Source organism: Diaporthe amygdali (assembly GCF_026229845.1).
Source record: "Diaporthe amygdali strain CAA958 chromosome Unknown NODE_30_length_622097_cov_64_914702, whole genome shotgun sequence".
NCBI lineage: Eukaryota > Fungi > Ascomycota > Sordariomycetes > Diaporthales > Diaporthaceae > Diaporthe > Diaporthe amygdali.
Genome location: NW_026517050.1, coordinates 605,182 through 622,011, shown reverse-complemented (window position 1 = coordinate 622,011; position 16,830 = coordinate 605,182). Strand labels below are relative to the sequence as shown.

General features: G+C 49.6%; 3 protein-coding genes across 3 annotated transcripts; 1 reads left to right on the top strand and 2 right to left on the bottom strand.

Annotated features, from left to right (window-relative positions):
- Positions 1–498: 498 nt before the first annotated feature.
- On the top strand, positions 499–3,175 carry J7T55_014275 (uncharacterized protein; the record flags this gene model as incomplete). The annotated part of the gene is made up of 6 exons (XM_053132341.1): positions 499–778; positions 863–953; positions 1,012–1,873; positions 2,001–2,014; positions 2,093–2,190; positions 3,009–3,175. 6 exons carry the CDS (start codon positions 499–501, stop codon positions 3,173–3,175), a joined length of 1,512 nt encoding a protein of 503 aa, XP_052989876.1.
- Positions 3,176–4,557: 1,382 nt separating this feature from the next.
- Positions 4,558–6,533, bottom strand: J7T55_014274 (uncharacterized protein; the record flags this gene model as incomplete). Its single annotated transcript, XM_053132340.1, has 5 exons — positions 4,558–5,030; positions 5,163–5,255; positions 5,605–5,752; positions 5,935–6,348; positions 6,414–6,533. 5 exons carry the CDS (start codon positions 6,531–6,533, stop codon positions 4,558–4,560), a joined length of 1,248 nt encoding a protein of 415 aa, XP_052989875.1.
- A 6,966-nt stretch (positions 6,534–13,499) lies between these two features.
- On the bottom strand, positions 13,500–16,540 carry J7T55_014273 (uncharacterized protein; the record flags this gene model as incomplete). The annotated part of the gene is made up of 5 exons (XM_053132339.1): positions 13,500–13,671; positions 13,734–14,264; positions 14,322–14,734; positions 14,784–16,244; positions 16,295–16,540. The coding sequence occupies 5 exons, from the start codon at positions 16,538–16,540 to the stop codon at positions 13,500–13,502; spliced, it is 2,823 nt and encodes a 940-aa protein (XP_052989874.1).
- Between the last annotated feature and the right edge of the window lie 290 nt (positions 16,541–16,830).

Below are 16,830 nucleotides of genomic sequence, written 5' to 3'. Positions count from 1 at the left end.
TATAAATAAATATTAATATAGCTATTTTATAAAAAATATATATAAATAATATATAAGTTTTAAAATAATAAACTATTTTTTTTTATATTTAACTATTTATAATTGCTTTTATAACTATTAATTAGTATTAGCTAAATTATATATTTAAATATAATGTATATTTAAGGATATTAGTATTTATTTAGGTATAGGTTACTTATTTAGTTATAAAAAGCAGCTAAAGGCTGTATTCCTTTAAAGCCTACTTATAGCTGTAGGCCTAACAGACTAATCAGCTTGCTATAAACGCTAACGCTACGATTCACACAGGCTGGGCATTTCCATAATGAAGAAATCTGATCGACGACCGGTTGACTCGCCAGTACGCCACTTTTGTTTTTCCTCATCGTCTCCGACCCAGGTGGCCTCCTGGCAAATCCGGCCGTCCATTCCCTTTCCCATCTCCCTCACATCACACACGAGTCTCTAAGGGTTGGCTACAACGGGAATTCAGACACCATGACGTCCTCAAAACTTTTGACGGTGTCCCTTGTGATGCTGTCGGGTGCTCTTGTCGTCGGCCGTCGCCATCCGCATCCGCCAAGACCTGTTCTCGTCAACGAACCCCGGGATGATTCGGGCCAGACTTTCACAATTCAACAAACGAGGAATAACGGCTACAGGGGGAAATCTGGCTTAGAAGCCATGGTCGATGTTTACAAGAAGTACGGAGTGGAGCTTACACCTCAGTTGAAAACGGCCGTGCGAATCAACGGAAATTACGCAGCAACTCACAAGAGTTTGTACTATGCCACATATTGAATTCAGGTGCAGTTATACTAAGTGTTCGATGTAGGGCAAACGGTCTCAGCAATCCCTCCAGAGGGCTTGGACTATGAGTACGTCTGTCCGGTGCAGATTGGGACACCGCCTCAGACGTTGTATCTGAACTTTGACACTGGTTCTTCAGATCTGTAAGCGCTTTTGCGAAAATGGGCACCCGACATTCTTTATTCCGTCTAACAACAGTAGATGGGTCTTTTCAACAGACACGAATACCACCCAAGTGAATGGCCAGGGTATTTACAACCCCGCTAGTTCAACGACAGCAAAGATCCAAACAGGCTCTACCTTCTCAATCGGCTATGGGGACGGGTCGGGGGCGGAAGGTATTGTATATAATGACGTTGTTGAGGTGGCTGGCTTCGCTGCGACTACCCAGGCTGTTGAGTCTGCCACCGAGGTCACCGAGGAGTTTACCGACGACCCCTACTGTTGGGGTTTGCTCGGTCTGGGGATGAGCGGTGGAAACACCGTCCAGCCTGTGCCGCAGCTCACCTTCTTTGATAATATCAAGTCCTCCCTCGCGCTGCCGGTGTTTACCGCCGACTTGAAAGCCGGAACACCTGGAACCTACGGCTTCGGCTTCATTGGGAACACGTACTCTGGCAACATCCAGTACGCCCCTATCGATCAGACATCGAACTATTGGAAGTTTGCAATCACGGGATACCGTGTTGGTAACGCGACGGTAGCAGGTAACCCGAATTCGGGATATACCACGCTCCCCTTCCTGGCAATCGCAGATACGGGCACGACACTGCTGCTGCTGCCGGATGCCATTGTCAACGCCTACTGGGCCACGGTGGCAGGGTCAGCCTACGATGCGACGTGGGCCGCGATCCTATTTCCATGCACGGCCACTCTGCCGGACTTCACGTTCGGGATCGGGTTGTACAAAGCTCTCATTCCCGGACGATATATGAACTATGGGAGGGTGGATGAGGTTCGGTGCTACGGCGGTTTGCAAACCGAAGGGGATATTGGATTTGCTATTGTTGGGGACATTGCCTTGAAGGCACAGTACGCCATATTCGATTCGGGGAATAAGAAGGTAGGTCTGGCGAATAAGCCCTTGACGACTTGAGCCTTGTAAATTATTTGTATAGCATGCGTTTAAAAACGCCGTTGTGCCACCAGATGTTAAAACATAATTCAACGATTTACGCGTCTGTAGCAAGGAGGACTCGGGTTGGTAAGTGTTTGTTTCGCCGCAATGTCTGCCTTTTCCTTATTCCACGCACGTGAACAGGTCATATCTTGGCTTGAACAGGTTTGCTCTTCCCAAGAAGTACTGTGGACTGGCCACGACGTTCACCTTCTTCAGTTCAACAATGTCCCCTTTGGCGGAGACAGCTCGTCTGTTTGCGGGTCATAATGCCGTTCGGCCCAAAATCTTAGAAAGCGTATTAATACATTAAAGGGTTTCCAAGTCCTGTAACATGACATCAGTTTAGTGCGATTCTGGTACGACGGAGACGCCTCTGTACCACTCTAGGCAGATCTATCCACATAATGCTTGCAGGGATGGGCACGTCGACATCTGCTTGTCTGTGTCCATTCTGTGACGGCCTGCTTTGAAGACTTTGGTACTGACATCCCAGGAGACAAAGAAACTCACGTGAACGTAACGCGTCACATCGAAACACGTTCAAAATGGCTCTGCCCAGACAGATATCAGCGAATATTAAATCTCGATCGGCCTGAGTCTCATCAAGGGCACATCTCGAGGACCCCGTTTTTCGCACTTGGTTTGTTGTAGCAAGGTCCACATCGTAGCCTGGCACGTGCCTGGAAGCTCCTATACATGGGTACGGGCTTAGGTGCTTAAGCTATGCACGATGTCCACCTTCGGAACCGGGATTAGCCCCACTTGAATGTAGAAGTTTGGTTGTGCGTGCAGATCCAACTACAACCCATCCATTAGACTGAATGCTTCAGACCGCCTCCTCAACGAGAAAGAACAGTCCAGTGTATAGTATTGACCAATTCAACTGTAAATTGGGATCGCGATGATGAGGTGATTTATCACAAGTTCAGAGGGCAGAAATAACTAGACAAGTGACCCAAAGTTCTTGCTCTCCGAGTTGCTCCGATATATCTATAGAGTTTCCGCCCTCCTCATTTCCGCCCACCACATTCGGATACATTTAGCGAGAAAACTCTGAGGCGCACCTGATTGACCGTAGCATCTGAAGATCTCCGCTTCCTCACACTGGAAGTCAAGTGGATAGAGTGGGGATCGGCTCCACTAGAGAGCGATCGCGCCGGTGTAATACTGTCTTTATCAGGCGATGAGAAGTCGGTCCGTCCAAACTCTGAGAAGAACCTCGGCTTGGCTTTACAGGCTATGTAGTATTTAGCATCTGAAATCTTCCATCTGCCGAGTATCGCAGGTTTCTATGACGATCTGCGGTGTTGTGGAGACTTTTTTTCAGCCTCTGTTGGGTCCCCGTCGATCAGTGATCGTGGCGCAACCCTGTGAATTAGGGCTGAAGGATGGCTGAGGCTTCTACTACGGAGCTTGTTTCGACGACTTACATCATCAATTCATCCTTTGCTGGGCCACTATGGAGGCAATTCATCATAACAATACATGAGATTCACTTACACCACCAGCATGATCTACATCTGGGCATCTCTCCGAACTCCTAACGATGCAGTGCTGGACGCGACACCGATATTCTGTAAGCAGCAATCTATGAGTCTCTGGTGAAGAATTGATGTCTCTAAGAGATACGTACTGCATCGCATATCTATGACCTTCGGTCTTATCGTCATCATTATCATTACAATACAAGCACCGCCTTGATCTCAGCATTCCACCTTTGGTATGTTTTCATTTACGAAATACTATTAGAATTAATATGTAAACAAAATTCTTCACTATTCTCACGGTGCTTGCTGATGTAAGTACTTCTTCTATCTCTTGCTCCGTCAATAATGTTGCGGAGGAGACTTGGCTGACCAATCACGGAGTGCTACAACCTTCCGCTGGCATGTATCAAATATGTGGCTTGGGCTTCCCCGCAATACGTCCAGCCCTACTATGCTCACCAGGTTTCATATCCTGGATTTTCAGACATCGGCAAGGCTATTTGCTACGTCGACGATGGCCGGAGTGGTTAAATCTAGGGTGGAATTTGCAATGAGCTAGGGTCGGTATGCACCAGCTATTGGGCCATCAGAACCCCTCCGGTCTAGAGAATCACGAAACAATAATATTGTCCATCGGTCAGAGTGGCTACATGAGACGATGCTCCGTATTGGGAGCTCTTGGGACTGAACTTATTCGCCAATGTTCTTCTACGTGAAATGAAACTCACTGGGATTGAACTCATTAAATATTTGTTTGCCCCCCCCCAAAGAATTGTGTTGTGTTCTTGAGCGAAGCTTGGGAACAGGTATACATACATTGTTCATGTCACAAGGAGTGGCAAAAATTCAATTTCGTGATGAGTTGCAACTATTCAGGGTATTCAGGGTATCTTCAAATTATGTACGTCGATTTTGGTGTAACCAGTATTGCGAGTTGGCTTGGCTGGCATCTTCCAAGTGTTCGGTCGGTGTCGAAACCACATCCAGGGCGGTCAAAGGTATCCCCCATTTACCAAGCCTCTCCAGCTTTCAATATCTCTCATGCCGCTCAGGCCGTACGAATGACCTCGGTCGTTGCTTTGCCTCTTCGTCCACTGTAAAAGCCTCGGACAGGCGGTTCCTATGGCGACAAATCAGATCTCAGGCCGAACATTCGCTGATGCTGGTTTTGGCCGCAAACCCTTTGGAGTCCAAGTCTCTTAGCTGGACTTGGCTTGACGCTTCGGCATCGTGGAACTGGACGGTAAATCCTCGGGAATATTCGATTCCATTGCTCGGTTTCTTTCCGTTGTCGCTTGGCTGTTCTTGGCTGAATTCGTTCGTTCGATTCCGACTGCGCTTGCCCCTCGACTGGTTCGTCCCCCCGTTTTTTGCGTAGTAAGCCTCTGTGCTCCTGTACGTTGACGAAAGCCGTGGGAAGGCTCGGAGGAGAATAAGTCGTAATGTCGGCATGCAACACGTGATGATGCCTACGTTTATTTCGATCGTGCTCCAGAGTGAGACCTTCAAGTTGTTCCACGTCGGGTTATCGGTGTCTCCGAAAGTAATGAGACTTTGCAATCTGACAACAGATATGACAGTCACGAATGTGCCAGTGCAGAACATAATGGCAACTACAAGACATCTGGGTTAGCACCTGTGGTTTGTGAAAGAAGGCTGAGAATGATCCAAGATGGGATTGAACAAGAGTGAAGGCGGATAGAGCCATCAGCACAATAAGAAACACGATAGAGTTCGAAACTTACCACCAATCTTCTTTTTCCAATGTAGTTGGAGTGCATGAAGCTGGGAGAGTGGAATTGCTAGCATCCACACGTCTTCCACAATAGAGATCGCAGCTTTTGGAGTGTTAGAGCTCTATCGAAGTTCATGTCACTAGAATGGGCTTACCGTTTGCCCAACCGAGAGAATTAGTATTGATGGGGCAGAAACCGGCGTGAAGCCCATCCCACTGATCCCAGAAAAAACTAATAGGTTTGCACTGGAAGACTGCGAGCAGTGCAAATAAAACCCCCCCTGTAACAAACAAGTTTAGCGACTATTCAGACAGGAGAGCAATGCAGTCGTGGATGGCGTTTAGAAAGGTAAGGAAGACCCATAGGCTCTCACTTTGGTGGCCTTCAGAACAAAACCATCTTGATTCGAAGCTTGGACAGGAGAAGCATCATTTGCTCGGGTTGAACTTACATATTCCATTGAAAATAAGAGTTCCCCAAAGCAACCATCGTACGGTTTTATTGGGAAAGATTTTGAGGTAAAAGAACAACAGAGATGTCTTGAGCAGGGCCAACTGGAGGAAGTAAAGCCAAGCCATGAAATAGAAGTAGTGAATTACCTATCAATCAGGTCAGTCACGAAATGGTGAGAGAAATCAATTTTGTAAGAAGATTGGGACGGCGACCCGAAATACGACGTGAGCTGCGCCAGGGCCACATGCCGATGTCATTCGCAGCAAAGGAGGAGACCATGGTAGAAGCCTGTCCCAATGAACTACAACGCTGATGGGAAATTACTTACGTTTGTGATTTGCGCAGGTGTGAGCGTCCATATATCTCTTCCTAAGCCGTTGGGGATCAGTCCTTGCGAAGTAATGACGCTGCTAGGGACGCCGACGAGGATTGTTGCTAGTATGAACCAGTCGTCGAGGCCGAGACCAGTCTTGGCTATGAACAGTTTGAAACCCAGTCGCATGATGATGACGGCGCCTGAGATAACTCCCAAGGTGATGGAGACGGTGTCGTAGTGCTTTCCTTCATCCCTCACCGGCACGCCACAGGCTGTGCTGGAAATATTTTTGACAACCAGGGCATCCGGGATTGTACAGTTCAAGGTAACGCAAGTGGTGATGCTCGCCATGAGCTTCGTATCGCTGCACACACACGCTGCGTCGGTGCATTTCGAGCTTGCTAGATCGGTAATGAAACATTTCAGCTATCGCAATGTGAGGTCAGTAAAGCACTGAGAAGCCTGTGCGTTTGTGAAGCGTCTTGTCTTACTCCGCAAGTTGGCAATGCTGCTGCCAGCGCAGCGAGCTCAGAAGATCCATCGCTACTGGACTGGGCGTTGACAGATGAGAGAGCCAGGGATAACAAGGAGAAAACCCGAGAGAGAAGCATGGTCACGATGTTGGCAGGAGTTGACGTCCCACGGTGGAAAGCATCAGGCTCGACGGGGTCGACGGGACTGACAAGAAAGGACGAAGTGATCGGCCACGGCGTGCAGGAAGCTCGGAGAATTTACATGCGGATATGGGCGATTCGATTTCTACTAGCGCAAGATGAACACGCGAGTGGAAAGGAGGCAGTTGTGGAGCATCAACCACAATCCTACTGTGTATGGTGCTGGTGGCGCATCATCTAAGCATGGCTAGACAACCCCGAGGACCGGATGCCAATCTTTTCATCAAGTGGACACCCTCCATCAGCCATGTGGTCTTGGGAGGACTGGAGGGTATGCTGATCTCGGCGACCCGGCCGCCACCGTGTCCGTATATTTCACATACAGGCCTTGGTTATGGGCAGGGTTGAGCAACAACGGTTTTGACACGGCCGAGTGCAACCTACTAGACCTGGGGTCTCCCGACGCACTGGAATGCAAGGCACAGGGGCACTCGGACCAGATATCCTATTGTGTGCAACGTCGTAATTGACATGCCAAGATGTTCGGCCCTTTGCAACGCACTGCAACAGGCCACTGGCGAATTGCAGGGCAGCCTGGGCAGTTCGCGGCGTGCTAAAGCAGAAGAAACGCACCAACGATATATGCAAGCTAGGAAGCCGTTCCAGGAAAACTGGGGCTTGTGGGCCTCAAACGCAACCTTGGTGCGAAACAGGGGCGAACTTTCGTGCCGGCGTGGCCAATTCCTCGTTGATTTCAAGCCACCTCTGTCATGAACGCACCTCAAGATTTGCCCGGGCATATTTCAAAGCCCCTGACAATTCCACGAGTGTTCTTTCACGTCCTACACGTGCAGCGTTGCGTGGTAAGCCGCACAGGGCGCCCGGTATGGAAGCCAATGACGAGCCGCTTTCCCCTTCGAGGTTCGAACGACGCTTGCTGCCACAGGGTCCACCAATATCAGAATATCGCATCCGACTATATACAGTGCGGCACGTTAACCTCCTGGTACTATATGTGAGCTGTCAGCTGTCACATTTGCACTACCCGCAGGCCCAGCAACGTCTGGAGAGATTACAGGCCTAGTAGACGTGAACCCCTTTGCGTTCCGGATCGACGCGGCCGTGGGTCCGGTGAGGCCTGCTAGTGGAGCCTCAACAGGGCTCGGGAATCGTCACGGAACCTTCCGACTCATGTGCAATTGTGTCCACTGTCGAGCTGGGACAAACCTCGCGACTCCGACCTGAGAGCGATCAAAACCCTTGACAAAAAGCCATTGTAAAGTGGTTCTCAATCGGTCACATTTGTATCTACGATGCCTACAACTTCTGAGGGGTAGATCTCTCGAGAATGACTCGCATTTTTTCGCGGTTGACAAGGGGCTCAAGCTGAACATTAAGCCACATGACGTTTAACGCAAATAGCATCTGGGCGATCATAGGAGGATCTTCGAACTCAACTACCGCGTATCAGGAATGCCTTAGCTGAGATACATAAGAGCGTTTTGAGCAGTCGTCAAACCAGTTTGAGGCGCTCATGCACCACACCCCAGTGCCGGTGCTGTCGGCAATCCTACGGAGCCCTTCCTCATACATGTAGTCATTGCCGACATGCAGGGGCGTTTCCTTGGCCAGCTCATCTGCACATTCTGACAGCTCACTGTTTTGTGTGGCTCGCTTCGGACCTGCACCATTTCGTTACACTCGCCTCCCAAGCCGTGAAACACACTTTTACATACTGGATTCCAGCCTCCCAGTGCCTTGGATTGCGATCTTACTACTTGCCTCTTTATACAGTAGAGACGTTCTTGTTCAGCTTCACACGTCTCTTTAACAGTGACATTGTTTTGCGAAGTTTCCCGAGCTTGCACTTCATGTGCCTGAGCTCGTTCCCACTGTGGACTGCACTTGGTGATGGGTCGCGGTGACGGGGCATTCGATAGTCTTCCAGAACAGGTTTAACATCTGCCGAACGAAGGAACTGTAACATCCTGAACAATACCACCATCAACCCCCACGTGCCAGCTCCCATCACACCTGTCCAATATTTACAGGGGACTGATCCTCGTGCCAGTGAACCGGCCGTCGGAACCTGGCGAGTCTGGCGTTTCCACCATTTCGACAGATTAACCCGGGTTCTATACAAAAAAAGCTCGGTACCGAGTGGTCATTGCATACGGTGCACTACCCGAACACGTTATATTGGTAATAATTTGTATAAAGTTACACTAGGATCGATGTTATCAGCTAGAGCCGCGAATTACTACTCTCGGGTGGAGTGCCGAAATCTACAAACTATACGTCAAGACCGAAAACTACCGCGTTGGATTCGTAAGTCATACGCTATGAGAGAAGGCCAATCTCTCACCGGCCTTCACCGGCGCTGCAAGAATTGCATGCACCATTACAAATCTGCACACAACCAAGACTTGTTTGCGCTACAGCAGCCTATGGGTCACAGTTACTCTAGGCTAAGCCATAACAGTTGGTAGGAGCTGTCACTAGCCCAAAATCAGTCCCACCCACTAAGAGGTCAAGCACCTGTGTGCTGCTTGAAGAGCCCCAAGCAATTGAGAAAAGCGTTGTATTTCTCTTATTGCGCGTTGTATTTGACACGAATAAGCAATTGCCGCGGGAACATGCAAATATCCCTCAGGTAGCACCGTCGATCCAGTCCGAGCGTACATATAGCTCCCACGACCGGACATCCGGTTTTGAGTGCCATTTTGTGATACTGGAGTTAGGATGGTGAGTGACATTCGCTTCCACCTGGGCACTTTGGGTTACACTCGTCACATGCAGGAAAGCCGTTTACAAATGCACAGCACTGTCGACAGTGCATTAGCCTTGGAACGGCTGTATTGACATTGGATGAAAAGGCAGACTTATAATTGTTGAACGTGGTTAACCTGATACATGCGACCACGTCCGCAAGAGAACACCAGGTCCTGTCTGTCCTCTCAATTGGTAGTTGCGTTTTACTTTCGCTTTACTTTCTATTTAATTTTTTTGTAGTGATCGTGAATGGGGTGGATTGTGGATCAAGTGGATTCAACTTCGTGCTGTTGCCTCCACACTTGCGCCTCGGCCAAGCCACATCCGGGGCAATGGTTCCTCTCGGCTGGGTCCAAGACGAACTCAGAGGACCTAACCAGTTCTGGCAGTTCAATTACGCAGGAGCTCGATCACGCCGCAGGGCATGTGTGTTGAGTACTCACACCGCACTGTAGTCTGCTGTCGCAAGCAACATCGTTCCTCGGCGGCCGTGACAACTACGGTCTTGGCCCACGCTCTAGCTAGACCGGTCTAGTCCCCTGGTGATCGAGCAGAGGGATGATCGAACGGACTCCACCGTCAGCGTAGATCCACCTGCCGCCATCCGCGACGCACCTGGAATGCGGAATTCAGCATGGTCCCGCAGCCACCTCTGAGGGAGGGATTCGGAGACTCAAACTCAAATGTTGCATCAGGTGAGGATGGCAAACTAGGTTGCGCTTCCAAATTTTGGGTGACAGGTCAAGAACCATGATGGGACGCCGGCTGATGCAGTCTTCGACACTACTTATCACGCGTAAGAGTTGCAATGCAGATGTCGGCTATGGGCCGACACCTGGAATTTGACAAGAGGCAGCGGCAGAGCCCCAGTGGTATCGGGTAGATCACCGGGTGCAACCTGAGGATAGTCACGGACCAGACAGCCTCTGCTGCTATGGCGCTTGTCTTTTGAGAACACGCCCAATGAAGCCCTACCAGTCCGTAGCCATCCTGAACTTGCCGGGTCTGACGGGCCAGAATGCCAACTACACAATTGCCGTGTTGAGCGCGTTGAGCGCGTACATGACACCGTCTGATCACAAACGATGTCACACGCCACGTTTAAACGTGGATATTGAGATTCGGGCGGAACTCCACCCTCCGGATCTGCATGGTTTCAAAAGCATTGTTTAAACATTGTGATTCAAATCCCAGGCGTCCAGGACTCAACAAACCAGCCATCATATATACCCATGAAACACAATTGTTGCCAAGGGGCTTCTCTGTAGACCAATAGACCATACAACTATGATGTGTGAATAGAGTTGTGACGGTTGTAAGAGGCTAGGCATTGTATGCATGTAGTATTGTGACGCTCCTTCGCAACTACATTTCCATAGTAACTATGTGACATTGTGGGTGGTTTTCACAGCATTACTGTAACACGCGAGGCAGTGTATTCTATCGCATTTCTGTTGAGAAAGAAAGAAGACACTAAGTGGATGTTAAGAGTCTGGCATTGATGCATGATGCAATTTCCATTGGTTACAAAGAACGCCATGTTTGCTAGCACTATCCGGTACATACGGGCCGAGAACATTTGAAGTTACAAGATCCAGACACTGTGTGAGAAGCTCGAACCGCTCGATGACTGCCACGACCTCATACACTGGACACAGAACAAAAGTCCTCTGATGGAGGGAACGCTTGCGCAGTGCCAGGCATATACCCACTGTAAAGTACGGACACAAAGCAAAGTGTAAGTTGTAAGTTTAGAAGTCCTTCGTCTGTGCTTTGGGGCATCAATTCAGCAGACTATTTATGAAGCACCGTGGATTACACGTAGCGAGAGGGTGAGCGTAGATAAAAACGTTGTTGTTCTAGCTAAGTTCTGTCCGGCCGTGGGCGAGCCCTCGGAGCGCAATTTATAGGGGCTTTGCCGAGTGCACACTCCCCTGTAGTAGCCTCCGGCAGCTCGCACGCACGCTCAATTTGCGACACTAGTTGATTGTCAGAGGAGCGAAGGATCATGAGCAGGCCAGTGATGCGCTCCATGAAGACGTATATACTTGTGGACCACATCTGAACAATACGAAAGCGGAACGAGGCCGAAGATATTCACAAGAAAGATTCATGTGGGAGAATGAAGGGTGTTGGCAATGGATGCACTTCAAGTCTTTTTCTCGGACCGACGTGCAGCCTCCTATGCTGACAACTTGCCTCCGCCCTCACTGCCTCCTCAATGTATCTATTATTCAGCTGCTTGAAATGGCAGGAATACAACCGACGATGGCATAAGCTGAAATTCAACTGTACTGGGACTTGGGCTGAGATTCAAAGAACAGCTCGTGCTCTACCCGATACGTTTTGTCAGTGTATCAAAACAGTCCATGGCACAGCAAGGCCTGGTTTGACAGTGGGAGCCTCTTCTCATATTTACATTGCTGTCTACAGTAGTAGTACGGGCCGACATCCGTTGTCAGACTCAGCCAGGATCCTGAAACCTAAAGAGACTCTATCTATCTGCACTTGCGGTGGCACAACAGAATCGTGCGACGTACAGTACATGCATATATGCACGTCGATCCGCAGCTAAGCATGACAGGCAATGAAAGTCTGAGACTTAGCCAATCGGCAATTCATGGCATCAAGATTTGGACATCTTGGTGAGACTATCGTAAGATCAAATCCGGCATTGGAGGCAGATGGCATACTCACCATGCAGGTACCGCCTTCTCAAGGATGTTATAGAGACTCAACTTCTCTAACGGCCCACTGGCTTCTCACAAATTTGAAAGGGTTACAATGATCAGTCGAGTGGAAAGATCTGGATCGCAGAGGAGTGCACTCTGTTATAGAATGGGGTGAACGTCAGCATAGGCGCTCTGAAGAACTATTCTTGAGAGTGAAGACAGGTTATCTGCAGAATCGATTAGAGAAAATCACATCAGTAGCTCATTTGTTGTACAGATTTAATATCGTTAGTTTTCTTGAAGCCTTATGCTTGAATTTTCCCTCAACAGCGGTGAGTCCCCTTTAGAATGTTAGCAGGTCACGGTGGCTACCAGTGACGACCAAGCTGCTGTTGTGCCATCCGCATATCATCGGAGCAGGCATTTGCAACGAGCAACGACTCTTGAGTAAAATACCGCAAGCTCAAGATTGCAAAATCTACGGAAAGGCCTTTTTGTATCAATTGGGGTCGTCGTTAATGGTGATTGAGGCACGCCAGTTCTTCAAAAGAAAAAGAAAGAAAAAAAGGAAAAAAAGGCTGTTGGCATGACTACATCACTTTAGAAAGAACTGGCGTGGAAACAGAAGATGGAAATCTGCAATAAGCCTCTACGCGCGAATACTGTCGAAGTAAAGCCCCATATTGATGGGTTTGTGTTATTAGAGTCACATCACCTTGGCAATATGTAAAGTGACTCCTGATTTTTGGGGCAAGAACTCGGGAGAAGAATGTGGCGAAGAGAGGATAGAACAGTAGCATCAATCTAAAGCACCTCCAAAGGTAAGATTGACAACCAAATGTTGCTATGTATTGAGAGCACGAGGGATCGCCATCAGACCGCATTGTTTGGGAAGCGGTAGTTCAATCCATCGAGCTGGGCATTGATGTAAGACTGTTTGGAAATGTATATTCGTCTCTTCTGTCTTCAAACTTTGTCTTCATGAATGTGTTAAGGCTCACTTTCATGAACTCCTCGAATGCCGTATGTGAATCTTTCTAGGGACTGCAATGAGTCCATGGTAGTAAGACCACGCCAGCATATCAGCACCAAACATACAGGGCAAGGCTGGTGAATTCTGAGTCAGTTCAGGCCAGACAAGTATTCCCACTTCTAATATGGTAGCTCTATTATTTCTCAGCCTGCACTAATGTGTATTGACCCAAGCCGTCTATATCCCACCCATGCTTCCGAATTACTGATGAAACATTACATTCGTACAGAAAACACGCTTTGTCATGTAAATTCATAGATATACCAGTGAGTTGGCTTTTGTCAGCGGGTTTATGGGACAAGCACTGCAAATCCCACACCCATAGCCAATACCTTTCAGAATAGTTGCACCTTCTGGTCAACCACCCATAGCCAGCAGTCACCGGCAGAACCAACCATATTTTGAACCCCTCATCATATGTGTGTGTTTGTGTGGCCTTGTAGGTTATGTGGAATTGAACCCACAGCAGTAGCTTCGACCCAGGCCTTAGTAGTTGAAAATCATGAGAGACGGGTTCAGAACGATAGGCGTGAGAGCGTGACTGCCTAATACGACTGCCATAGGCACAATTGCTGTGAAGTCCACTATCTCCCAGCCTCTAGGTGCGAAGAGTGACAAGTAGATCATACCACCCGTGAATAGAATCACGAAGACATACCTTTGGAGCCCGTTAGTTTGAAGCAGATACATTGGAGGTCAGCAAGGCGATATTCAACTTACAAGTACTTGAATGACTTCAGAATCTTGGGCACCTCTTGAAAGAAGTTCGAGTTCTCCTTCTCTTTGGATGTCGCCCCCCATTGCATGTTGATGTGTAGTAAATGGGCGAGCAGGGCACAGCTGACGTGGAAGGACAGACCACCAAAGAAGATCGCCATCATCGGCGTCCACTTGAAGTTCTCAACAATGGAAGCAAGAAGTGACCGCTCGCCGGTTCGATATCGGATGACTGCAAGGGAGAGGCCACCAGCAAGGTTGAAGACAACCAAGAGCGAGACGAAGACTTTCCACGAGGGGAGATAGAAGTGGTCCAAGCTATCATCGAACCAGCCAACCAGGAAGTAGTTAAGGACTGTCATTGGCAGGCCAACTCCGATGGCGAAGTAGGAGCAGATGTAGGCAAACACACTGATCTTGGATGACAACATCATTCGTGAGCCCAGGAAGGTCCGGATGAGCTTGGTAAAGGGACCCTTGGTCGGCCACTTGTATAATGGGTTGAAAACCATTTCACTGCAACCGTACGCATACCTAAATAGACTGTTAGTGTCGGACTTCATCGGGAAGTTGGGAGGGTTTTGGTCTTACTTTTGCCATCGAGCAATTTCGTCGTAGATAGTCAAGGAGACGCCCTCCTTGAATCCATCACCATGGTAACTAGCAATGCGAACAGTGCTGCCCTTGATCTGCATTCGGAGGGCGATATCGAAGTCCTCAGATACGTGGCTCTCGGACCAATAAGCGAGGTCCCCATTTTCCTCGACGACACCGACATCTTGAACGGCGGCCCAGCGCAGGAAGGCATTGTGACCCACGAAAGGGGCCACTTCACCAGACCCGATAGAGAACCGAATGGCAGTGTAGACCATGTTAGTGAAGAAGGTAATGCCATTCTCGAAGTAGTCCCAAGCGACCTGCATGACACCAGTCGAGTGCTGCACGATGGCAACCTCAGGAGAGAGGAACATTTCTGCCGCGCCGTAGAGCAGGCAATCAACGGGCTATGAAAAGTCAGCAGTGACCTACAGTAGGGAGTCTTGAAACACTTACCACACGGGTATCAGAGTCGACGATAAGGATGAATTCGCCAATGCGGATGTCTCCCTCCGCCATGGCTCTGGGATTCTCCCTGAGAGCACGGCCCAGAGACTCATGGTAAAGATCGTCCAGCTCCTGCTCTTCCAGCATCGCAGGATCCGAGTCGCGATGCCCGGGCTGCCGTGCGCATCGAGCATCGACTGCTTCCTGGAGATAACCTTCGACTTGTTGGGATAGATTCAGGGCAAAGTTCATGTTCGAGGCCTTCTTGAACTTGCCCTTTCGCTCGAAGCCGTCCTCGCCGTGCTTCGGCCTCGCGACCCAGCCGATGTTGTTGTCGTGATAGAAATCTCGTCGGGCCTGGGCTTCGTCATCGGACATGCCGGCGCGCATGCCGTCATCATTGATGAAGATTGACGCGGTGCCTCCGCGAGACTCGTAGAAGGAGATGGCAGCTTGTAAGGACTTGACAGTAGGTATAATGACGCTTTCCATGCCCTCCTTGTAGACGGGCATCTGAATCGTGATGTGGGGTGGGCTGAATCCGAGGGAGTAAGCAGTCTTCATGGACGGCTTGATACAAGAATAGTGCCGGGAATTCGTCTTGAGGCCGTTCAGAGGACCAACCATTTGCCAAATGTCGCCAAAGATGACTTGGAAGAAGAACAAGCCGGCGAACATCAGGAAGGGGCAGGCGGCGATCAACGCCAACCTGATCCATTGGCCGTCCATCATGCATTCGGATACCAGCTCGCCGATTGAGAAACCGTAGACGAGAACGATTGCAAGGCATACTCCCATGCCGACGAAGAAGGCACTGTGTAACATGAAAGGTCGATTGACAGACTCCGGGCGCTCCGGTGAATCCTTTTCTTCGTCCTCGTCGCCGACGTCCCCATGATCCTGAACCTGAATGCCGACGCCTCCTTTCTCAGGGAACATTGAAAAGTTTGACACGGAATCTGATGGCGACTGGAATGGACTGGCGCCAGCAAAGGGGGATGCTATGGGAGTGTGCATTCCCGAGTTGCGGCCCCAGACGTAGGTCAACAGCTTATCCTCCATCCTCTGGGCATGGGCCAGGATGTGCTGGATCTCATCCTGCCAGACGAGGAGCACTCCTTCGTGTCGGAGAATCGCGCCGTATTGGAATTTCTTCACTCCAGAGGATGTGACGGCGGCAAGGGAGTCGAGGATCTGGAGCTGAGAGCCTCCTTTTAGTCGAAGTTCCTGTTGGCCTGGATAAAGATTGGCGATGATACCGGCCAGCATCTCTGGCTTCATGGTTACGGCAACCCCGACATTCAGGCGCTGTACTGCAAAGAGGAGCTCGTCGTAAATGTTCTCTGGGCAGCAGACGTAGTTTCCTCTGGACTGTCGTAATAAAACACCAAGGCCATGTGATGGGTCCTTAATAGCCGGCTGTGGCATCCATCCGTTGGCAGATACTCTGTTGGCCAGGTAGCTGACCATCTATGAAGGAGTCAGCAATAGTAAAACGGATCGAGGAGGACCCTACTAACAGTGCGGTAGCGAAACTCATCATCGTAGCCATTGCCTGATGACGATCCAGTTGTGTGTAGCGAGGCTGGCCGTGAGCGAGGAGGAGTCCTGGATGAGAGACTTTCGCGTTGGAAATGTGCGCGAGGAGGATGGATGGGGTGGAAGGCAATATGATCTGGATCTTGAGAAGCACCAGGAGTTTGAGGGAGAGTACTCGGCCCAACCGCCCCGAGGATAGAGCTGTCGATAGAGTGAGTGGGAGACATCCTTGCTTCCAAGCCGCTGGAGCAACGAGGAGAAGTGATGCCTAGAGATGGTTGACTGAGCGACGTGCAGTGAGGCCTTCAGACTTGAACTCAAGCGATCGTCGGAATGTGTCTTGTTAAAGGCAAAGCAACGTGGATATAAACGACGGGACAGCCTCGACTGAGGCGGGATGATAAACGAGTGGGATATCAGCCCAGCCACAACGTGCAGGAAAGCTCACGATAGGGAAGGGTGGAAAATAGACGCTGCCGCTGGCGTGCTACTACCCAGGCTCCCCCAAATAAGCAGT